Source organism: Quercus robur, chromosome 12 (assembly GCF_932294415.1).
Source record: "Quercus robur chromosome 12, dhQueRobu3.1, whole genome shotgun sequence".
NCBI lineage: Eukaryota > Viridiplantae > Streptophyta > Magnoliopsida > Fagales > Fagaceae > Quercus > Quercus robur.
The window spans coordinates 35,481,784-35,505,574 of NC_065545.1; the positions used below are offsets into that span (position 1 = coordinate 35,481,784).

The following is a 23,791-nucleotide window of genomic DNA, read 5'->3' on the forward strand; positions in this document are numbered from 1 at the left end:
AGAAATACTCATCTTATAGAAGTTTATTTCTTATAGCTCTCCTTTATTGTCATTAATTGTCCTGTTGATTTCTTTGGTTTTTGTTGTCATTATTTTGTCTTTAATTTTCTTTCGTTCATGACAGCTATTATTGACTTTTTGAATCACTTTTGAAATTAGATGAAATTAGAAAAATGCACTTCTTTGTATTTTATTTTTAGATAATTTTGGATGAATGCTTCGTTTCACTTTATTGCTTTTATTAAAGACACGAGAGATGAGAAATTTTTTTTTTTGGGATAAAAAATACACATTTTTGGGAAAAAAAAAAAAAAGCTATAAAAGTAAAATAACAACATACAAGTCGGAAACATAAAAAAATGTTGGCAAGCAATATACAAAGAGATGGTTACCACATGCATTTATTTACAATTACAAGAGAGAAGACAATGCTAGTTTGATAAAATTTGATCAAAATCTTGCTCAATTGGAATGGGTGAATTCTGATCTAATTAAATTCTGCAAATTTCATTTTCATGGGAGCGTGGTACAAAATTTTAAAAATTGGATTGCGTTGCTTTCTTTCAGACAAGCTCAACAACGTGGCCCCCATTTTCTACCATACTTCCTACTTCCAGTAATGCCATTTCAAAATTTGCCAAAAACAGCAAACTATCCAAAAATCAAAAGGGTACTCCCGTCATTTTGTCTATACCAAATCCAAAACACAAAAAGAGAGAGAGAGAGAGAAATGGCGGGAAATGTGCACGTGCCAATTCTCAAACCCTACTCGTGCCAAATTCCCGCCTCTCATTCCCTCTCTTAACATTTCTGCAAAAATCTTCCATTATTCACTGTCTAAAGTTTAAACTCCAATTTCTCTCTCAGATCTGAAGCTCTATGGAAACTCGTCTCGCAGACTCGGCTTCCGAACTCAGCCTCACCACCACCACCACCGCCACCGCTACAGAGTCGGAGAAAGCGTGGCACTTCCTCGCGATCCTCCTATCTCTAGGCCGTCCGGCTCGCCCAGCTGAGCTCGCTTCCCGATGCGCCTTGTTCCGCGCCACCTCCGACCTCGTCGAGTCGCTCTGCTCCATCCCTAACTCGCCGCTCTTCTTCACCGCCGATCTTCACGTCACACTCTCCCCGCTCGCCCTAACTTCTCTCGCTCAGTTCGCCGCAACTTCCAATTTGATTCACCTCTTCTCGCCTTCGCGGATCCGCATCGGAGTTCCCGAAGCCTATTGGCTGTGGAATCAGATCGATTTTGTCACAACGTGGTCTCGGAAGCGCAAACTGATTTCGTTTTCTGATTGTGAACTTTCGCCAGTGCCAAAAAGAAGAGCGATTTTGAATTACACAGTTGGTAAGGAGAAATTTTTTTTTTGTTCTTTTCAAAAATTTTTTTTTTCAAATTTTGTGAAAACACACTGAATTTTGATGATTAATTACAGCAGAAGAAGAGAAAAAAACGTCGTCGTGTTCGCGGAAATCAATTCAGTATGTTTGTCCAAAGGTATCTTTTTAATTTTGTTAATTTTGGTTTTTGTTGAATTTAACTTGAATTGCAATTCAAATTGCTGAAGTAATTTGCTTTTCCAATGTGAGACTATGCTAGATTTGAATTTATCACATTTGCTGTGGTTATGTGAAATTCAAGAGGATAGTTTTGTGTTAATGTATCTAATATGGTGTTATGCAATTGGTTAAGAGCTCCTTTTGTAATTCTTGTTTATGTGAGTTTTGACGAAGGACTCTGCGGCTTCATGTTGCTTGTGTTGAGGACTGATTGTATTTGCATGTATGTTCTCTACTTCTTCCCTTAGATGACACATCATCACTCCATAGGTACTAAAATCGGCCACTTTAAGTTTGTTAAGGGCTAAAAGCGATCACTTTAAACTTCAGGAACTAAAATTGTTCACGAGTTAAATTTTAGAGACAAATGATGTATTTTGACCTTAACTTATTCATAAAATAAATAAAAATAAGATACCTGCCTCATTATTGTAACAGACGAACAGTTGCTAGAATTATCTTATGAGACTGTGTTGGATAATCCTAATCAGTGTGAAATGTCCAAATGCAAGTGATTTGCATCTTTTATTGTCAGTGCATGACACTAGTGTTCTACTGTAATGAAATGGCCTTCAATACTGACTTTGTTTGGGTGACACCTCTCTCTCTCTCTAGAATAACTAGTGTGGTTTTCTTGAAATTGTGTGTGTTTTCCTTTTTTCCCCTATTATTTTCTATTTTCTTTGAAGCAAAATTTTGTTGGGCCTTTTTGTTTATATTATTTCAAGAAAATACTTGTTTCATTTAATGAGGTGCAAGCTAGCAAATTACTCTTCCAGATAGCTTTTGAATCATATCATTCATTCAGGTGCAGCTTCAAATGGCTGACGATATTTGTAGGAGCATAAACATGCAGCCAAGTAACATGTCAGTAATGGTGAATAAGTTGATGCTCACACCCTCCATGCTTGCCAAATCCAGTGCTGGTCGACTAACTTGTAAACTGAAGAACCTGGAATATGTAGAGGGTGACATTAATTCAAGCATATTCCTACAGAGGACGGTGACTAAATCAATAACAGCATGTGAGCCTGATCCAGGAGTCGCTCTTCCAGATACCATTTTGGACCATCCATTTCTGTGTGAAGATGCTAAAATAAATGATTTTGATCTCGGAAGTATAGCAAATCTTGATGCCAGATGTTGCCCACTAGAGGCTAGGAATGTTAATGATGCTTCTAAAGCTACAAAAGTTATAGTGTTTGAAAATGAAAGCATTATGGAAGGCCAGGAGGAAGAAGAATTTGTGGATTCTGTAAGTCTTAAAGGGGAAACAGAAAATCCTTTTTGCCCGTTTAATGCTGTTCTTTTGGACCTTTCGCCTGAAAATGATTTTAGAAGGATGAAGAATGTGAATTCTAATGATATGATGTCTTCTTTAAACAAAGAGCAAAAACCTACACATTTGGAAACCCGGGCTGTCTCTCCAGGAGCTGATCTCTCTGTAGCTCAGAAGCAGTTGTCAAAACCCTCCACCAAAACAAAGGCAAGTCACAAGGATGGGATGGCTCCAAGACTGCATGCTCTCTCAAAGTCTTTAGAGCATAGTAAAGCTGTTGATTCTCCCAAAAAGAAGCAGCAGCATAGAAGGGATCAAACGTCAGTCAGCATGGCGCAAAAATTAAAGCGTAATTATGATGACATGCGTATTAAGGAAAGAAGGGGAAGCTCTACTTCTGTTTATCCCAAGGTAGCTCCAATCTGAAATATCCATATCTTATATTGTACTTCGTGGTCAACATCTATGTCCAGCTGCCTGGGTCTTAATTTGAGTTAATTTTCTGACCAAAAGGGGAATAAATGAACTTATCCACTAAGTTTTGGTTGTTAATGACTATAGATGCTTACTTTGTAGGATCAACAGGAGCCAAAAGCACTTCCAGACTTTGAATCTTATATAGTAGTAGAAGAAGAAGGTTCAGGTATCAAAAGCTTTGATTCCCTCCTGGTATCTTACCCACATCTCTGGCAATCCATTGATTGTTATGCAGGTCATTGATTGATTTGTCTAATCCAAAACTTGCAGGTGGTTATGGCACTGTTTACAGGGCAAAGAGAAGAAGTGATGGAGTCACTGTTGCAATTAAATGTATGTGAGACAACATTATATGTCATGCCATTGACTGTTTTAGTCCTGGAATTTGTTTAGCTACACATTATCACTAAAGTGCCTGCAATCTTGGACTTAATTTGACTGCTTTTGACTTTTCTTACTTCAATGTGAACTACGATTAAATCCAGTAAAACTGGAATGCACTGGGGCTTAAACTGCCATTACAAGTGAAATGGGGGTGGGGAGGAGGGGGTTAGATTGTCTCATCAATAGAAAAATTGCCTAGGATTTGTAAATTTCCTATTTGCGATTCTGTAACATTGTAAACCAAGCCTTCTTTTTTAATTTTTTTATTATCAAAAATGATGTTCCTATCTAGAAACGTTATTAGGATTTATTTGATTTTGTTCTCTACATCTTGCTCTTTCTTGTAGTTTTCTCTTCTGGTTGTCTGAGAAGGAAGGCTATGTTCATTTGATCTTGTAATCCTATGTAATCAACCTAGACTAATTTAGTCATTATAGGGGCTGTATGATTTCATACTAAGGGTATGGATTGCATACTAAGCATATTGGCATATTCTTTTGTGTTCTTATAACAACCATTTGGAGCTTCTGCTTATTGCATCCCCTCATACGTAAGCTTTCATGATGGAATCACTTTTAAAGTAGACTTTTTCAATCTTCACGAGTCTAAAGAATGTGAAACACTTGTGTTGGACATGATATGACCTGGATTTAGGTATGGGAGAATCTGGGATTTTTCAAACTCACCAACTTGTCATTCCTGACATTGATGCTTAACAACTTAAATGAGGAAGAAAGTTCCCTCAACCTCAAGTTTGCTTTGTTTCTAAGTAGCTCTATATGAGTGAAGTGCCTATGTTGGACATGCTAAGTTACACATATACTTCATTTTTGGCGTGGTGTAGAACTTAAAATGGTTGTTAGATCTTTAGCCATATCTCTGTGTTCAAACATTCTGAGAGTAGAAGAGTTTGACACCTAGACACATACTTTCACCCAAGACTTAAAACCCAAGTCTATGTACTGTAGTGTAGCCAATATTATCATAAAGAATGCCATCACTGTTTGTCTTCTGTAGGAATAGTGACATATTAGAAGTATGAGAAACTTGTCAAAAGAACAAGAAAATTATCAAAGTACAAGAATAACAAGATTACTCCCTGATCTCATGTATTTTAATGGCTCTGCAGGCCCACACACTAATGCTCATAGGCGCCATGTTACCAATGAACAGAAGATGTTGGAACGGTTTGGGTAAGGATTTCATGGAAGTTCATTTATATGAACTGCATTGCGTTTTGCAGCCAACAAGTTGTGTTTTAATATGCAAGTTATTGTTTTAATTCAGGGGTAAAAACTTTATTATTAAATATGAAGGCTGTTTCACGAATGGAAATTCTGATTGCTTTGTTCTAGAGCATGTTGAGCATGATAGGCCTGAGGTAATTATTCAATACTCATTTCTTTTTCTTTTTTACTTTCTTTTTTTCTTGTCTGATCATGGATGTTGACTTTGCCATAACTCTCAGGTACTAAAGAAAGAAATTGACGTGCTTCAGCTCCGATGGTATGGCTATTGCATGTTCAGAGCACTTTTGAGTCTCCATAAGCAGGTAAATATAGTTTCCCCATATGTTTTATTTGAATTCATGTACTTTTTGCATGACTAGGGATTCTTAGATTTTTTTTTTCTGCATTTGCAGGGAATAGTTCATAGAGACGTTAAACCTGGCAATTTCCTTTTCTCTCGTAAGGCCCATAAAGGTTATCTCATCGATTTTAACCTTGCCATGGTTAGTTACACTTCTCTTGTTATTCTAATTTTTGTATCTAGTTTATTTCCGCTGAATTTTTTCCTCATAGATTATAACCTGTTGGGTTACTACTGTGTTTCTTTATATGTTTGACAGGATTTGCATCAAAAGTATGGAAACACTTGTAAGTCTTGGTTCCTCTCAAGTTGTGTTTTAATCTACCGATGGACTGGTTTTAGTATAAGTAACACTGGACTTTGTACACCTCCAATTTTCATTGTATTAATCCTTATTTGGTAAGACTTAATGAGGGAAAAAAAACAAAGAATGAAACTAAGGTGTCGCTTTCTAAACCAACACCCCCCCCCCCCCCCCCCCCCTCCTCTTAATGTGAGAAAAAGGCGGTGTCTTTGTTTTCTAATGTGTTCTGCTCTTACTTTCACAGAATCAAACTAAAGCTGTTGCTTCTCATTTGTATACATTTACAGGCAAATCAAGGATGGGATACGATTTAAGCGTCAATCGTGTTATGGTTCAGAATGCCAAATCTACACCTCCAACCAAAGGTGGGAAATTCCCAGCTGCTAAAACTTTGCAAGCAGTCAATCAGGAGACAACAAAAGTCTCCAAGTCAACTTTAGATCCTAAAAACCTGAAAAAAAAGGGGCATGCAATCAAAAGTCAAGGTGCAGATGGCTCAGGCATAACCTCTGTGAAGGATGTGACAAGCACCAGGACTCCTTCAGCAGAAAGGCGGAGGGAACCTATGCCATGCCAAGGTAGGAAGGAGCTCATCAGCCTGTTACAGGAAACAATGCAGAGTCCAAATCATGAAGCATCAAGTGTTCCAGCCCCCATGAGAAAGAGAGTTGCTGCCACTCCTGGAAAAGTGGATAGCAAGCTTGGCTATATTACTCCCATGCCCCTGCATTCATCTGTCATTGGTGTTGCTGGTGCTGGCTTAATAAAGAAAAGAGGTGTGTTACTAATAGCAATTGAGACAGTTTTGGATGGAAGTAAGCTGTATTCTTCCTATTGATCCCATTTAATTTGTTGTTAGGGGATGGAAAGCACAAGAGGGAAGGTCCTTGTGTTGGAACCAAAGGCTTTCGGGCTCCTGAGGTGAAAAATATAATCAACCTTAATGACTGATTAATTTGATCTGAATTTTTTCAAATTTTTCCCACCCTGACACTCCAGAACTGTTGCGTAATCATGCAAGCTCATTATCAATAGAATTGTGCTTGATTTTTGTTTTCAAATAGGATTAGAGAAGCTCATGTTTTGAGTGATTAGTGCAGGTCCTGTTCAAATCTCCACATCAAGGCCCGAAGGTTGACATCTGGTCTGCTGGGGTCACCTTACTATACCTGATGATTGGAAGAATGCCTTTTTTCGGAGATCCTGAACAGTAAGAATCATTGTTTTCCTTTTTTTAAAGGTTTTATGCACTCTTAGTTTTTCATCTCCATACTCCATTTGGCCAACCATACTACTGCTGTTGTCAGGAACATAAAGGAAATATCAAAGTTCAGGGGCAGTGAAGATTTATGGGAAGTTGCCAAGCTACATGATCGTGAATCCTCATTCCCAGTGGTATTCATCGTTCATATTACAATCTGTTCAATGATATATAAATTCAAAGACAACTTGTATTGAAGAATGCCATTTCTGTTGTCACAGGAACTCTATGATACACAATTGTTGCCATCTACAAAGCTGAGGGATTGGTGTGAAACAAACACAAAGAGACCAGAATTTCTCGAGGTAATCCCAAGATCGCTCTTTGATCTTGTGGACAAGTGTTTAACAGTAAACCCTAGATTGAGGATCAATGCAGAGGAAGCTCTCAAGCATGAGTTCTTTGCTCCATGCCATGAAGCTCTGAGAAAGGAGAGGCTTTGCAGGCAGGGTTTCAGCCTGGACTCTAGAACTAACCATTCTTGACATGGACAAATCAGAGTATCAAACCTGTGAAGAATTCTGGAGAGCAAGCTTGATCAGCTTTGTGGAGGCTCTTTGTGTTCTAAACCTGCTTGTATGTTAGTTCTCAGTGCACCAATGAGCTCTAGCAAATCGCACATCCTCTCCTTGTAAGAGCAAGGTGGATGACAAGGTCTTGGGTTCAAGATCCAGCTGATGTATGTGTAACTTACTGATAAAAAAATGTAGGTTAGCTTTCAGTCTTTAGGCTTATCATAGCAATTTCTGTTGTAATTTTGTACAATATCAGCTGTATGTTCCATTTCAATTCTTTTTATACCTTGTATAGTTTCTTCTTATAGTGTTATAATTTTTTCAATGATATGATTATGATTTAAAATGGTATATGAAGAGTTGCAAAGATATGTTTGATCCAAATTCCAAAAGGAGTAACTATGCAAATTGTTACTCCCTATAAGATGCATTTGGATGTTATTTATGCTGCCACTTCCCCCTTTGTTATATCACCGAATTATCTTCTAAACTTATTATATTCATAAATGCTCTTGACCGACTTGTCTTTGAAAGTGACCTGAATAATGGTAGGTTGCCTCCTTTGCAAATCAAATTCTTTTCAAAGCCACCGGCTGAATTCCACTTTGATGATAGATTATTGAAGAGATGACTTGGAACCATTGTAATGTTTGAAAGGTAGATTTGCTAGGCAATACTACCAAAAGAGCATAATCAGCCGATTCAGCCCAAGGTAGAGTTATCTAGAAGAAACTTGAAATTCTCAAATTTTGGAAGCCTTAAACTATTGCAACATTTTCATCTGATAATTATTGTGCATTCTGTGTTACCATGGATCTGGAAGCAGAAGCAGTGACCATCAGAATGAAGGAAAACTAAAGCAGATAATCATTAATTCTCTGGTCAGCTTCAGATTGTGCAAAAGTTGATGCATCCAAAGTTCAAAATAAAAGGGGCAAGTTGCATGACGTTGGAGGCAAGGTGCCAAATAGAGAATTCGGCATAGGATTATAGATTATTAAATATTATTCCTCTGAGTTGGACATCAAAAATTGTGAAATATAAAAAAGCTATAACTTATAATTATTTTCTTTTGCTATTATTATACCCAAAACATTGACTTTACCGATAGATCCTAATCCTATATTAAACAATCTAAATGAAGCTTTCAAAAAATAGGTTAATAACTTAAGCTGATTCTAACCTTTAATTGGTCATTCTTTTTTTTCCCCCTGATCTCTAAATAAATTCATTATATGTATGTTGATTGCATTCGTATTTTGATTCCTCTCTTGGATGTGCTTGAAGATGAAGTTCATATTTCTTGTCAACCATACAGATCTTTGAAGTATGAACCTGGAAACATCTAGAGGCAAACGTTTTTTTTTTTTGTTTGATTGTTTGTTTTTGTTTTGTTGGTTAGGAAAGTACGGGGCAAAATCGTGCGGATTTTTTAACATATCCTTAGTTGAGCTTTGTTTTGGTTTGACTTGTGCGGCCACCTCTTTTTTACTATATCCTTTGTTCTTGCGTGTTAATGAAATGTTCTGTGTCATATATATATATATATAGGCAGTATCTGCCCCTTCCTTGTTTCGATAAATAATTCGGAGAGAAAGAGGACTTTTTTTTTTTTTTTTTTAATTTTTTATTATGTCCTATCTAGAATCTTCTACTGAAGTAGAGAAAATTTTTGTTATCAATTTGTACAATACAAAGTTTGATTTGAACTCATATGGAAGTATAGAATCTTCTACTGAAGTAGAGAAAATTTTTGTTATCAATTTGTACCATGCAAAGTTTGATTTCAACTCAATCATCTGTACTCTTATCAAAATTTATCACGATGATCTTATAAATCTCAAAATTAATTTATTAGTGATTTCTTACTAAATTTCACAGCAATTTTTGGTTAAAAAAAAAAATCAAAGAACCCGTTAGAATATCAGCTTCCATTTTTATTGTGGAACCTCATTTCGACAATATTCACCGTTGAAAATGCTTGTTTCATAATTGTAATAAATTAAAAGAATGAAGAATAAGTATAAGAACCATTTTATAAACAAATTGATAGGTTATTGATCTCGCGAATAAAATTTATTTACCAAAAAATAAATATTATTAATTTTAAAAAGATTTGTGTGTCTCTTAAGGATTTAGAGCTAAGCTAAGAATAAACAACTTCATTACGTGCGCACTATAATAATTGCTTAATAGCAAAGTCATCTTGTAGATGACAAAAGAAAAACACCTAAACAATTCTTTACACAAAACTAAACGTTTCAACAACACTCAAATTTAAGTCTCAAATTATTAATTTAGGGTCTCAAAAAAGCAGACAATCAAAGTATCATACTAAAATACATGGCCATAAAAAATATATATATATATATATTTTTTTTTTATGAGCGGATTTTTTTGGGGTAAGGAATTTGGTGTTATTTATTTTGTTAGTAAAAAAAAATGTTTTTGTTTTGGAAGAGAGCCACCGGCATAAATATGGGTTAAGTACCCATTTTAACTTTTGGGAATGACATTCAATTGTGGGGGCTGAATTTTTTGAATTAAAATTTTTAAATATATCTATTAATATATACTATTAGAAATGTTTTAAAATTCAAGAGGAGTCACCCCTTGATCTATTCTTAATTCCGCTTCTGATTTTATTATATAATATAATTTTTTTTGGGACCCAATTTTTATTTTTTATTTTTATCATGGGATAAAGGATAAAGATTTGAATCCCATTTATTTAAAAAATTAATTGGAGTCTTAGCTTAATATAACGAGGAATGAGCAATTATTATAGAACTGATGTTATAAATTCAAATTCTATGATGTCTATAAAATAAAAACAAAAAAACATTTACTAGCCTAATTTTTTAATTTCTATAAATAATTTTTTGGGAAAAATTAAATTATATCATATTAATTTTAATTAATTGATTATGTATCTATTTTTTTTATATAATTTAATAGTTACGAGAAAGAGATTTAAACCCTAACCTAAACTACAATATTTTATCTCCCACCAAAGATAGTTGATTTCAAATATTATTGTTAAAAGAAATGTATCATAAATTTTTAATTGTAAATAATAGTAGAAAGTGAATGAGTAAAATTTTTATAAACATGAATTCCAAAGCTCAAATGATATACTTTATAAGGAAATAATTTTTTTTTAATAATATAATTTTTGTCACTAAAATTTACATAAATTCCATTCTTTTTTCCCCCAAATTTTGCAAAAAGCTTTTTTCAAATAGTTTAGGAGAAAAAAAGAATTTTAATATTTAAAGACATAATTATAAAACGAACTTTTTAGACTTTTTCTTATTTGATTTTTTTTTTAATTTTTTTTTTTTGCTTATATGTCAAGATGCTATTGGTGATACAACGCAATTCCTTCGTCTTTTTTCTTTGTCTTACGTGTCAAAGTAACCTCTTCGAACTCACCAATGAGTCTAGTCAACAACTAAAGGTCTTTTTCAAGTTTGAACGACCTCTTGATTTACCTTTTTACCCCTACAGTTATAAACCGTATCCCCCCTGCAACTTCCTTCCAATTTCCATCCCAATACCCGGTAATCACAACCTCACTGCCCTCTTAAATTCACCACCTTTTTTTGGTGGTCCTTATAAAATTGGATTAAATTTCTTAATTAAATTCCTACCTAACTTTTCCCTCAATTTTTTTTTTCTTCTAACTAACTTCAAACATTAATAAAATTTTTTAAATGAATTAATAATTTTAATAATTAATAAATGAATTAATAATTTTATGCTGGAATTACCTTAAATATTCTAGAGTCTCTTAAACTATTATTAAAGGCATATTTATCATAATCTTAGTATTAAAGTAAATTGAGGTGACTTTTTACTAGCATTTTTATACGTGTATGGTTCCGGCCTTTAATAACAATTTTCAAAATACTAAAAACAAAAAAAATTATTTGGGGGACCATTTCTATTTTTGAGATTTAAAAAAAATATAAAAAGTAATAGAATTTGTAGATTACATTTTTTTTTTTGGGATAATAATAAGAAAATAGAGCTCATCCTGTACTTTTTTTTTTTTTTTTTTATGATAAGTTTCAAATTTGAAATGTGAGAATTTTTTTTGTGACGAAGATAAGCTTCTTAATTTAAGGGATAAAAGAATTTGGACAAATCTGTGGGGTTTACTGTTTTCAATTTATTTATAATTATGTCATTAAAAACATTTTCTGTATTCTGAAAACACCCCTTGGCCATTTCAAAATCCACAGTTTTTTAAAAACTATATTTAAAAAATATTAGTCAAACAATAAATTCAAGTGTGAGACCCACCATTTTATAGATTGCAAAAAAATAAAATCTACATTTAAATACTCTTACCAAACCTGTCCTATACAATACTCTAAAAATGGCCGTTTGGTAATATTGTTCTGTTAACATTGTTTAATTGTTGTAAAAATACGTGTGGATATGCTGAAAATAGAAAAGTGTGGTTTAACAACACTGACAAACACGCCCTTCAAAGTACCCAGCGTTCACGGATCTGAAACACCATAAGGATATATCCGTAAATAAGTACAAAGAAAAGGGGCATTACAGTTCTTCTACGAAGCCCAGAAGTTTCGACGAAACAACCCACCTAACCCATATATAATGACAAAGAATCCCAAAACTTAACCACGGCTGAGATTTCTCTATTATCGCTTACTTTCTCGCTCATTTTCTCTCGCGCCGATCAAGAATCAATGGACGCTTTCTCGTCGTTCTACAATTCCTATGGCTCCACACAGAGCCGCTGGAGCTACGATTCTCTCAAGAATTTCCGCCAGATCTCTCCCCCAGTCCAGGCTCATCTCAAGAAGGTAATGATTTTTCTCGCTAATATTTTCTCTCGCTTTTAGTGTTTGTTTCGCTTCGCTGAAAATTCTTGGCAAAAAAAAAAAAAATGAATGGAAATGATAGGAGAAGCCCGATCTTATGTTATAGAGATGTTTAATTTTGTAATTTTTCTATTTATTTGACATTTTCTCGGAGAATTTAGGTTTTGTTTGTTTACCGTGAAAATTTGACCGAAAATGTGAAAGAAATCAAAGAAAATTAATTTTAGGGACAAATTTATCTAGCCGCAGTGATATATAGAATTATCTGAACTATTATGTAGAGAAAAACGGAGGACATGGAAAAGAAATGAGAGTATGATTTGGATGCTTGATGATTTTTTATTTTTTATAATAAATGTTTTCATAGTTTAGACCGAATTTTTCTTTGTCTTTGGATCTTGATTGTAGATTTTCCTTAATAACGGTGCAATTTTCTTTGTTAAATTACCTAAAAAATTGAGAAACCCTAGTTTTCTTAAAAATTTTCTGATGGTATTTTATTCTTTAGAGTTGCTGAGAGAAATTAGGTAGGGAAAGGAAGTATATGAAAATATAATTGTATTGTTGTGACTATTGAATTTTCAAGATTTACAATCTGGTTGAATTTCTATAAATGGTTTTAGGGTTTAACTAGTCATGGTTCATGTTGGGTTTTGAAAGTGAGTGTCTGTGAATTGTGTTATGATATTTAGGAGACATTTGAACTTTGAGGCTTAAAGGAGAATGTGCTATGAAATTTTGTTGACAATTTTGGTTACCTCTTTAATTTCATAAAATGAAATGTTGCAGGTGTACCTGACACTATGCTGTACTTTGGTCGCTTCAGCTGCCGGGGCTTACCTGCATTTCCTCTTGAACATAGGTGGCATGTTGACCACGATTGCTTGCTTTGGAAGCATTCTGTGGCTATTCTCCACCCCTTTTCATCAAGAGGTATTCACTGTTGATTTTTGTTGCTTTCTTATCTGTTTATGTCTCGTGTGTCTGGTTTTTACTCTGGTTTTTGTGTGTGGTGTTTTCTTGGTAAGCAGAAAAAGAAGCTTTCTCTGCTGATGGCAGCTGCCACCTTTGAGGGGGCTTCACTTGGTCCTCTGTTTAATTTAGCCAACGCGGTTGACCCAAGGTATGTATGGCCCGTCAATCAAAGTGTTTCCATTGTTACCTGTTCTATTTACCTATGCTAACAACATTCCATAAATTATTTTGTAAGCTTAAATAAATTGTTGGTCCCTAAGGTTTAGCCCATGAGCGATTTTAGTGCTCGCTTTTAGTCTTTTAGATGACGTGACCAAACTAATAGTTATGTCATCACTCCATAGTGACTAAAAGCAATGACTTTAAACTTCAGGTTATAAAATCGTTCATGGGATAAACTCTTGGGACCAACAATGTAGCGAATAAATTGAGGGATTGTTTTTGTGGACGGAAGACAATAAAATGTTCTCATCAGTAATATTTTTGTTTTTATTTTATTTGCCTCTTGATATGTTGATTGAAATTTCATCTCTCTCTACTTTTACTCCTTAAATGATGTTGGAATAGAACATGCTAACGCATGAAATTTTTTGTCTCTTCCAGTATTTTGGTTACTGCTTTTGTTGGGACTGCACTAGCATTTGGCTGTTTCTCAGCAGCAGCTATGTTAGCAAGGCGCAGAGAGTACCTCTACCTTGGTGGTTTGCTATCTTCTGGCCTTAGCGTCCTCCTGTGGCTACATTTTGCTTCTGCAATCTTTGGGGGCTCTACAGCCATCTTCAAGTTTGAGGTGCGGAGATTAATAATTACAAATCTTTTACTTTTTTTTTTTTAGTGATTAGATTTTCCGTTTTTGCTTATTGAAATAGATGGTGGCAGTTATCTAACTCAATTTTTCTTGTTTGCTTTTGCAGTTGTACTTTGGGCTTCTGTTGTTTATCGGCTTCATCATTGTGGACACCCAGGATATTATTGAGAAAGCTCATTCGGGTGATATGGACTATGTGAATCACGCAATGCTTCTTTTCACTGATTTTATTGCTGTTTTTGTCCGAGTTCTTGTTATCATGGTGAGTCAAGCTACAATGCAATCAAACAGTCTCTTCCTATTGTGAACCTTGGCAGTGTTAATAACCACTTTTGTTTGCTGCCTATGTATATTTATGTGGAACTTACATGGCTCTATTTGTTGTGCAGTTGAAGAATTCCATTGAGAAGGGCGAGAAGAAGAAGAAAAGGAGGGATTAAGAGTGTATCTAAGGAGCAGCAGCCGGACGAGTGATGCTTCTTGAAACCTTGGCTTACTAATGTGAAATCTTGTCCATAAATATGTTCTTTTCTTAACTGAACCAAATGACTGTGAAGTGTTAATACTTCGGAATATGTACTTACGGGGTAGTTGTGTTGGTATGTGTTTTTTGGCTGCTGGTATATGTTCGGAATTTCGTTTGAGATCAAGACGTTGGTTTCTTTCAGCTTTCTATCAATGGATGCTCTCTACTTGTGGCCTTGTAAATTGATGGTTTAAAATTTAAATTATGATTATGACCATATTAGTCTAACCTTGTATAGACGCCGTTGTATTCATGTGTTCTCTTTTACCTTGTCTGTCTGCGGTCTTTGATTCTAACTTAGTCGGATTCATTTCTAACCTGAAGAACTCTGTGTTCTCTTTTACCAATGTCTCTGCAGACTTTGATTCTAACGTAGCATAGACGTCTAGAATTCATGTCTGACTTGAACTTGCCCTCTTTTGTAAGGGTATTAGTAGTTTTTGTTTGTTGAGGGCTATAATTTCCTCCACGTTCATTCGCCTGTTGGCATTTGCAACCAGCAAATCTGAATTTACTGAAATAATAAGTACTAGCCCGGAAAAATAATAAAAATTAGTAGTAAGAAAATTTAGATTTGTCCTATATTCAGAATTTTTTTTTTTTTTTTTGAAGTAATAAAAAATAGAAGTTCTCCTCGATTTGGATGCATGCTCCAAAGTTAACAGATATGGATCGTTTTGTATGCATAGAATCGTTTCGGGATGTGTTTGTTACAAATGGAAAGGATACCATTTGAATGAGGAGGAAAAAAAAAAATTCCAAGAGGAAAAAGTTTAGCTCTAAATTAGTTTAGAGGTATTTTTTTTTACAACTTAACTTATTATGTGGTAATTGAAGAAACATGCGACTTGTTTAAATAATATAATATATGTAGATAGTTTTATAAATCTTCATCTTGATTTGGAATTAATTTTTGTGAAAATCCAAATGGCATAAGCATGAGTCCAAAAGTCATCTAGTAATACCAATATTCTTTTAGTAAAACCTCTTATAATACTAAATCTTTTAATATCTTGATTAATGTATTCATTAAAAAAATAAAGATTTAATTTATAAGGAATGTTATTATAAGTATGGTTCTATGGTAAAATTTTTATCCTTGAATAAAGGACGTGAGATTAAATCTGGTTTGAACTTTGCAGCGTACCTTACTCTCCACAAGAATCTGCAAAGAAATGGACAAACTCAATCGTAGCTTCCTTTGGGGAGACACTGTCACCAAAAAGAAAACTATCTTCTAAACTAGGAAACAATCACAAAGTCCAAACACCTAGGTGGTCTTGGTATCAAGAGAAGCCTATGTCGTAACAAAGCCCTCCCTGGCTCTCTGCCAAAAGAGTGTGGGCTATCTATACGAATTCTTCTGAACACTGGGTGGATATGCTTACGAAAAAGTATCCCCATAGAGAAAATCCTCAGAGAAAATCCTCCACTTGGTTCAATCTTTGCAAAGCCCAGGACATTTCTGATAGAGGGACCGGTTTGCTTATTAGAAACAAAGTCTCCATTAACTCCTGGCATGATAATTGGACTGGGTGGAGACTCCTCTATGAAACCATCTAAGGTCCTCTCAATATGAATCAAAGCTTCCTTAAAGTCTGCACTCCTCCTCTAATGGGAAATTTGATACACACTCTACTTATCACCTTGCCCTCAACCTTAAGCCCCTGGCCACCCTCCCTGATATCTCGTGGAACATTACATTTCCCATTGCACTTAGACTATCTGGACAACTCGAACAAAACTGCCATAGAATGCCAACCTTTTGAACATCATTCAATCCTCAAAAGGATCGAATCCCTCGCAACTAAAATTTTCTTCTCCCTGCCATATAAAACAAAGGTGACCAGACAAAAAATAGCTACCTCATTAGATGGAAACCACCTCCTCTAGATTTCTTCACACTTAACACTAATGGATTTGCTTGTAGTAACCCTAGCAAAGCCGCTACTCGTGGACTTATTAGAGACTATAGAGGGGCATGGATTGGCAGCAGAATTATGGGGACTCCAAGATGGACTTACCCTTGCAAACAACCTCAAATTCACAAGCTCCATATAGAGCTCACATCTCACTGTACCTTGATTGATGACTCTCACCCTTGTAGTGCTCTAATTTCTGGCTAAAAGTCCCTCCTCTAGCTTTTTGATGAAGCTCACATTAGTCGTGCTCACCGTGAAGGAAACTCAATTAGTGATCATTTTGTGTTATATTTAATCCTCATTCTTGTATTTTGTATTAGTTTTTAGATGATGCTTGGGGTGTTGCATACCCTAGAATTTGTACTATTTAAATTTTAGTTAATCTAATCTTTCCTTTTCACCACAAAAAAAAAAAAAAAAAAAAAAAAAAAAAAAAAAACAGTTATTATAGAATGAATAGATGTTGTAAGTTCAAATCCTATCACTTCTAAAATATATCTATTTTTTAAATCTTAACATTGCACTTGGCTTTTTTTTTTCAAAATAAAAATAATAAAAAAACTATAAGTTCGATAGTTACAATGGGAGAGTGATAATTTGAACTCTAAATAACTCTGCTAAAAACACCATGAGGTACTAGTTGAGTTACAAGGTTCTTGACACTATATTTGGCGCTAATATTAATAATATAGTGTTGGTAGCTATAAACTATTGTGAGGGTGGTGGTAACAGTGATGATGGTGGCAAGGTTTTTGGATGTTGTAAACTTGTAATAGTAGTAGTGTACCTGAAGGGGAAGGTAGCTATGTTGCAAGGTAGTGATGTGGCAATGGTGCGATGGTAGTGTGACGATGACAACAATGCTGATGATATTAATGTGAAGAGTAATAGTGAGTTTTATGGGGGCTTGAATTTGTGAAATCACATCTTCTATGGAAGTTAAACTAGAAATTTGGACACAAAATTTCCAAGTTCATGGGATTTTTGAAATACTCTTTTGTCAACTTAAATCGGAGAAGAGTTTTAGGTGGTCTCTACGATTGTGCAAGATGAAAACATCCCCATCCCATCCATTCTTAATTTTTGCCTTTTGGAACAGGATGGAGATGAGTTAATCCCCAAATTGTAATTTCTGTGATTGTTTTAATGAATTTTTTTTACTCAGCAAATAATAATAATAATTATTATTATTATTATGCAAGGGAATGACTAAAGGGGCAAAAGCGTATAACTAATTATCTTAATGTGTATTGTAAGTCATCACTCTCCTCATGCACCTACGCATTTAACAACAGTAACAATCTAATGCTCCAAAAACAGGTACAATTGTTGAGTAAATACAGTTCTTATCAGGCATGGTAACAGACTAATATTGGGGTAGGAATGAATCATGGGTGCTCAATTCTCACCTCATCTTTTCTTCGAGGTGGGGAACATCTGCATAGAGCAAGAACATGGTGGGAATATGGGCATTTTACCTTCCTAATGAGGTGAAGCCACCGTAGATGATAGTAAAAGAGATGAGAGAGAAGGTCAAGGGAAACGTTAAGATTATTGAGAGATACAGACGAGTGTGACTAAAAGTATTGAGAGATAAAGACAAGTACAATATGTTCCTCCGATGAATAGCATCAATTGTTTAATAGAACAGGGGGTATATGCATATATGATCAACAAAACAATAAAGACGTCATCAGCAAAACTATAAATGTTTCTGCTACTAGCCTGTACTACAGAGATAGCTAGCTAGCTAGAGTCTTCTCTTCTTCCTGGAACCACTTGATCTATTCACAGAAGCTCATCATCAAACAAACTAATAGAGGATTAAGAGGAAGGGATATCAACCAAAAGTTAAGCAAGAGTGTTTCTTCCTTGTATTTGTCATGTCAAACTTCCTGTTCCTTCATCTTATGCCTTACAGTATTTCGGCCCCTTCCAGTTTTCTTCTTTATCAACATCTTCAGGTGCTTCTAGATGCCTACTGTGGTGATGTTTCTCATGTTTTTGCTCTCTTCTTTGACCTCATCTGATGCTTCAAATCTCTTTTGAATATTTAAATTTGTTTGGACTTGGATCTGCTAGTAAAGAGTAGATGGAAGCTGAATTAGCAGGATCACTTACATGCATAACATCCACCTCATGATTAAAGACCTCTTGCTGAGTAGGAAGGTTACTGTCATCTACATCAACCTCCTTCACAGTCACATTCAACAGTTCATGTTCACTCTTCACTTTCCTATCATATCCATTGCCAACATCCTCTATACGTGACAGGCGGTCTGTCTGCATTGAATAGTCCACGGAGCCAGTAAACTTTGGAAGGGAAGATACTGGTGAATCCATAAAATTCTTGATGCAACCTGAGGTTACAGGTGATAATCTCCCATCAGTATTCACGTAAGTTGGATGCTTTCCACCACCAGGTGCAGACCAGAGATCTTTTCTAACATTTGTTGCTTCAGTGGTTCTTTCACCAAAATAATCAAGAGAACATATTGATCTTGATGAAGATTTAGAATCAAGTAAAAGCTCTCTCCTAGGGGTTCCCTTTCTCTCCAGCTGCTTACTTGCATTAACATTTTGATTCACATAGTAACCACTGTCATCCACCTGAAGAGCTGCACTTCTGTTACTCAAACAGTTCTCTATAGAGGGCGACCTTCTTGAAACTTTAGGTATACTCGTGTTGATGTCCTTGCTCTGCTGAGTTCTATTCCTAATGCTATAATCATTAATAGGACTTCTTGACATATTGTGACTACCTGTAACTCTTGAAGGTTTGTAGCATCTAGAATCATGCAACTCGGATCTAAAATACCCAGAACCTGGGGAACTAGAGTCAACAGGACGATGTCTCCAAGTAGGTGATCTAGATTGAGATCTTCTCCTTGTCGTGTGCCTGCCTTTATTCTGGTGGTAGTTTGAATCATTTTTGCCACCAGAAAAGTATCTATTACGTCTGTGACTAGACTTGTAATGGTGCTTGTGATCATCCCAACAGTCATGGTCACTGGAACGTCTATGATGCCCATGACTGGTGGTATCTTTTGATGAATGGTCCTTGTGCCCCTTACATTCTTTCTTGTATCTAGTAGGAGATCTGGATTTCGACCTTAGAAATCGCGAAGATGGAGACTGTGAACAAGATTGCAACTCTTTAACACCCCTAGACATGTTGAGTATTCAAAGGACAAGACAAATCATGTATTAAAGATCATAATTAGCACGAAATATGTAGTGATTAACAGAAAATTTAACTAGATAAAAAAGAATGTCACAACTATAACATGGAGCCAGGTATGTTTTCATGGAATTTAAGCTAAAAAGTTATGACAAAATAGGCATTTTTGTTTGTTTCTTAATATATTTGTATTGGTTACAAATACAAGCTACTAAAGGTACACATACTTAGAGCTTCATAAATGATTTTCTTAACATAATAATTTATAGAGCACACAACATAATATATGACATCATTTCAATTCTCATGAATAACTCAGTTAGAGTATGCTTCTACACCAAAATCAAATAGAACTAGTTTCCTAATAGTTCTTTCTCTCATGTCTTGACACAAAGTTGGTAGAGTACTAACGGGATATTATATGATTTTTATCTTGGGGAGGCACACTTCCTTCAAATTTCTGTAAGTTCAATGTCATCACTCAATACATTCAAGCATTGACAGCTTGCATTTAACAAATTTCTAGACCCCTCTTATGACACGGCTGACAAGTGTATATAAATGATGCATTAACAAACTTTTCATTCAATCTTAGTATTATGTATGTTGAACTACTTGTGGCTTCTTTATCATAATATGCATGCAGGTATGAAGTCTTAGTTTGGGATTTTATTACGTACATTGTTGCTCTTTGGTGGAAATCCATTCAACAATGATGCAAATATTCAAGTTAAAACTACTAAATGAATTTTGAGAATTTTCTATAACCTTTATATATATATAATTTTTTTTTTTCTTCTTGGGAGAATGGAATAATATGCTCCACCATAGAAAAATCCAACAACACAAAATAGATGCAATAGAACTGACATTAAATAGAGTTGACGTGAATGATAGGATCTAAGTTTATGGATTTTACCATTGAGAATCAAATTCCTCAACTTTCTCTTTTGGTGCAGCATCTTTGTCCCCAATCAAAATTTTGCCAACTTTTGTTGCACAAGCTGCGGTTTCTTTAACAGCTGCTTTTATGCTTGCTTCTTGTTCGTCAACCAGCTTCTTGAACCTCAGCTTCTCACTTGCTAGTGACTGTTCAAAATAATACTGCTGCAGAGTTAAGAAATCATATAGAGTAGGTAGCCCAACATCTGGAGAAGATTGCGGGGATGTATTTGTTGTATGATGTTCAGAAGTCATAGTTAAAATCACTATTAGCTATGACATTAATCCTATATTTATTATCTTTCTATTATTCCACCTCCACCTGCAATTTCAAGGAAAAAAGAAGAGAAACAAATCACTCATACAATGAGTTGAAATCTTTAAGACAACAAATGGTAATTGTTCTAAATAAAAATTCTAGAACACTTTATGGCAATTTATTTTCACAGCATTCATCTTCTTTGTCACAAAACACTAATCTATTCAAGATTTTCACAGATCTTTCTCTATATCTATCTCTATCTGTGGGTTTCTTAATTATCTTGCCCCTTTAATTATTGTAGTAATGTTTTTTGGGTGATTCTTTTAGTCAAATAAACATTTACGTCCTACAATAACTCACGGAGGATATGATACATAGAGAGAGGGAATGACGCAGTAATAAGGTGATAGGAATTAAGGGACTGATATTATGAGTTTAGGCTAGTAATGCCACCTTCAAATTTTTATTAGTCAGGTCATATGCCATAATCACGCACCATTAATTTTATTTTTATATGTAAAGATGAACTTTATTATTAAAAAAAATACAAGCTACCCTTGACTACACAAGTAGTCTACTGCTATAGGAATATAAAATCAACAGAACACAAATCCAAAATTCTACTAACGAGGAAAATGAAAAACCATTCATCACAGACATCCAATCATACAAAGAACACAAGATAAAACATTTCAAGTCCAGTATGGAAGGTCCTTCTTCTAAACAACGTGATGATCTCGCTCTCTCTAAATGGCCCACATGAGACAATGGAATAGCCTCCAAAATTCTGTAGCACGACCCCTACCTCCCCCAAAAAAAACTCCCATGACAGCAAGTAGTTACCTTCCTTCCTCCAAGCACACGCGCAGGTGCTCACACCCACCATAGATGAATAAAATAGTATGTATAATGGTTCCTTAAGAACTACAAGGACATCTTTGACTAGAGTTCACAATTGAAGGGATTGGTAAGGCTCGATGACCACTGTTTACTTAGTCAAGTTCTACAGATTTGTTAAAATCAGGAAATTAATACAATGATCTTTTTTTTTCTTCAGGGCAGTAGAATAGGTACTCGGTGGAGGGATAAAGCCTGAAATAGAACTCAAGGAACTTAAAGCAAGCTCTGATATGTGAGGCAGCATTTTAGATGCAAGAATGACATTACCACAAAGACATCTAATTCTCATCTGCAGGTGGATATTTTCTAGCCCTTAAATGTTGTTAGTTTCTAAGGTTGATAATTTATTACTAAGTTCTTCATCCTTTTTTAAGCCTCAAAGTGAAAAAGTGGTGAGTTCTATCTAATTACATAGACTTTGGTACAAGTCATAAAGAACCCTCATATAGTAATGATTAAAGCCAAATTTGTTCCGTAAACTGTATAATTTTTATAGTTAAGTGAAAAGAGAAATTATTATAATATTCAGAGTAGCTTTATAGTGTTTTCAACAAGAAACTGGATGATAGCCACTGGGTTCTAGGATGGCATATTTTAATAGAAGGATCAAGGATCAAAAAGCTCATGAAGCACATAACCATCCTCAGATTTCAAAGTAGTTTCTCTTTTCCTTCTCTAACAATTGTCTTTGTTGGGAATCAGGTGGTGTCCCTATATGTTACATTAACTAATCAAAGAGGCTCCTTAAGGTGATATCCTGCAACAGTCTTCAATTATTTATTAAATTCAACCTTATAGATACACTGGATAAACATATATGTTATATATTATTTTATAAATAAATAATTGAATAAGCATGCATTAACATTTAGATGTGAAACATGGATGTCTAATAATAAAATATCTATTCCTTTGCTTTTGAGACCAATGGATGTGAACTAGCACATTTTGAGCAATTGTTTCAACTCCATTCATAACATTCAGATCATTAATCTATCTATGCAACGGTAATAAACATTAAGGTAATCACTCAACAAACATTTCTCCTGTTGCAAACTTCGCATTACCAAAATATTTGCAGCTCAGTTCATCCCAATAAACCTTCCCTCAATAACTCAAACCCACCTACAAAAAATTCTTATCTAAGACCACACGTAACCCTAAACAATACTTTCTAACCCAAAAAAAAAAAAAAAGAAAACTTAATACTTTGAACTTCTCCATTTTCCCATTATGGGTTTCAATTGCTTTTACAGAAAATATGAGGGAAAAAAAAAAGAGCTAAATGAGAACTTCCTTAATCAGCAAGTTTTACAATTTTCATATATTTCCCATCAAATTCTTCAATAACCATATGGTAAAACAAGGTGGTAATTTTAACAACAATTATTATTGAATATAAAATGAATCAAAACTCAACATTTATACATGAAACTAAAAAGAATTTTTATGAAAAGAACAAAGAATCCCAGATCTAGGTTCCTCATCTTTTACTTTACCAATTATGCATTGCCAATAGCTCTATTCTTTCTAAGATTTATTATACAATAAGTCTATAACACAAACAAGTACAAAATTTATGGTAACAAAAAATCATCAATATATAAAAAAAGAACAGGAGTTAGAGCAATGTGGACCTGAAAACACAGTTGGTGGCTTGTTGCCAAAAGCTTTGGAGGGTCACACAGAATAACAATCTCTTTTCTCCGTACCGTGTGAGTTTGTGTGTGTTTGAGAGTTGATAACTGTTTTGTTTTGCTTTATGAAACGTACACATGAAAAAAAAAATAAAAGCAGCGCGTTTGAGGTGGAGGTTTTAAAAAGAGTAACGCTGTTGCCACACAATTTGTGTCACAACTAGCTTATATGATGAGTTGTGATGTGTTTATGTAAGGACACTCTTTTACCATTTACAGCTTGTCACATCGGTGAGTTGTGATACAAATTGTGCCACTTTATGTGGCACCACTAGCATATGGAAATTTTTTTTACTACAAAGCATTGGGCTTTAACCATAATAGAAAGGTCACATGCTTTCTACACGTGACT

The 23,791-nt window shown here is 34.8% G+C and overlaps 3 protein-coding genes across 6 annotated transcripts; 2 read left to right on the forward strand and 1 right to left on the reverse strand.

Annotated features, from left to right (window-relative positions):
• The first annotated feature begins 809 nt into the window (after nucleotides 1–809).
• LOC126709482 (uncharacterized) lies at nucleotides 810–7,754 on the forward strand. Of its 4 annotated transcripts, none has more exons than XM_050409740.1 (15): nucleotides 810–1,348; nucleotides 1,437–1,498; nucleotides 2,375–3,250; nucleotides 3,416–3,482; nucleotides 3,587–3,649; nucleotides 4,830–4,893; nucleotides 4,988–5,081; nucleotides 5,169–5,252; nucleotides 5,343–5,432; nucleotides 5,550–5,577; nucleotides 5,882–6,370; nucleotides 6,454–6,515; nucleotides 6,695–6,804; nucleotides 6,902–6,989; nucleotides 7,077–7,754. In XM_050409740.1, the coding sequence occupies exons 1-15, from the start codon at nucleotides 880–882 to the stop codon at nucleotides 7,338–7,340; spliced, it is 2,910 nt and encodes a 969-aa protein (XP_050265697.1). In that variant the 5' UTR covers nucleotides 810–879; the 3' UTR covers nucleotides 7,341–7,754. The 4 variants fall into 4 exon arrangements, with proteins under 4 accessions (XP_050265697.1, XP_050265696.1, XP_050265698.1 ...); XM_050409739.1 differs by having other exon boundaries at nucleotides 1,440–1,498; nucleotides 2,369–3,250; XM_050409741.1 differs by having other exon boundaries at nucleotides 1,440–1,498.
• A 4,236-nt stretch (nucleotides 7,755–11,990) lies between these two features.
• Nucleotides 11,991–14,717, forward strand: LOC126708045 (bax inhibitor 1-like). Its single transcript, XM_050407869.1, has 6 exons — nucleotides 11,991–12,208; nucleotides 13,016–13,159; nucleotides 13,258–13,349; nucleotides 13,805–13,991; nucleotides 14,116–14,271; nucleotides 14,399–14,717. The coding sequence occupies exons 1-6, from the start codon at nucleotides 12,092–12,094 to the stop codon at nucleotides 14,447–14,449; spliced, it is 747 nt and encodes a 248-aa protein (XP_050263826.1). The 5' UTR covers nucleotides 11,991–12,091; the 3' UTR covers nucleotides 14,450–14,717.
• Nucleotides 14,718–18,008: 3,291 nt separating this feature from the next.
• On the reverse strand, nucleotides 18,009–23,570 carry LOC126709882 (uncharacterized). Its single transcript, XM_050410246.1, has 3 exons — nucleotides 23,380–23,570; nucleotides 20,558–20,902; nucleotides 18,009–19,623 (listed from the first exon to the last, which is right to left on the reverse strand). Exons 2-3 carry the CDS (start codon nucleotides 20,833–20,835, stop codon nucleotides 18,492–18,494), a joined length of 1,410 nt encoding a protein of 469 aa, XP_050266203.1. The 5' UTR covers nucleotides 20,836–20,902; nucleotides 23,380–23,570; the 3' UTR covers nucleotides 18,009–18,491.
• Between the last annotated feature and the right edge of the window lie 221 nt (nucleotides 23,571–23,791).

Excerpts from the sequence above, each read along its gene's own strand:
- LOC126709482 (XM_050409738.1), top strand. The coding sequence starts at position 880 with ATGGAAACTCGTCTCGCAGACTCGGCTTCCGAACTCAGCCTCACCACC. Across the intron at positions 3,483-3,586 it reads AGTAGAAGAAGAAGGTTCAG|GTGGTTATGGCACTGTTTAC; the intron begins GTATCAAAAGCT and ends CAAAACTTGCAG. Across the intron at positions 6,371-6,453 it reads TGGCTTAATAAAGAAAAGAG|GGGATGGAAAGCACAAGAGG; the intron begins GTGTGTTACTAA and ends ATTTGTTGTTAG.
- LOC126708045 (XM_050407869.1), top strand. The coding sequence starts at position 12,092 with ATGGACGCTTTCTCGTCGTTCTACAATTCCTATGGCTCCACACAGAGC. Across the intron at positions 13,350-13,804 it reads GCCAACGCGGTTGACCCAAG|TATTTTGGTTACTGCTTTTG; the intron begins GTATGTATGGCC and ends TGTCTCTTCCAG. Across the intron at positions 14,272-14,398 it reads TCCGAGTTCTTGTTATCATG|TTGAAGAATTCCATTGAGAA; the intron begins GTGAGTCAAGCT and ends TTTGTTGTGCAG.
- LOC126709882 (XM_050410246.1), bottom strand. The coding sequence starts at position 20,835 with ATGACTTCTGAACATCATACAACAAATACATCCCCGCAATCTTCTCCA. Across the intron at positions 19,624-20,557 it reads GAGGAATTTGATTCTCAATG|GGGTGTTAAAGAGTTGCAAT; the intron begins GTAAAATCCATA and ends CAACATGTCTAG.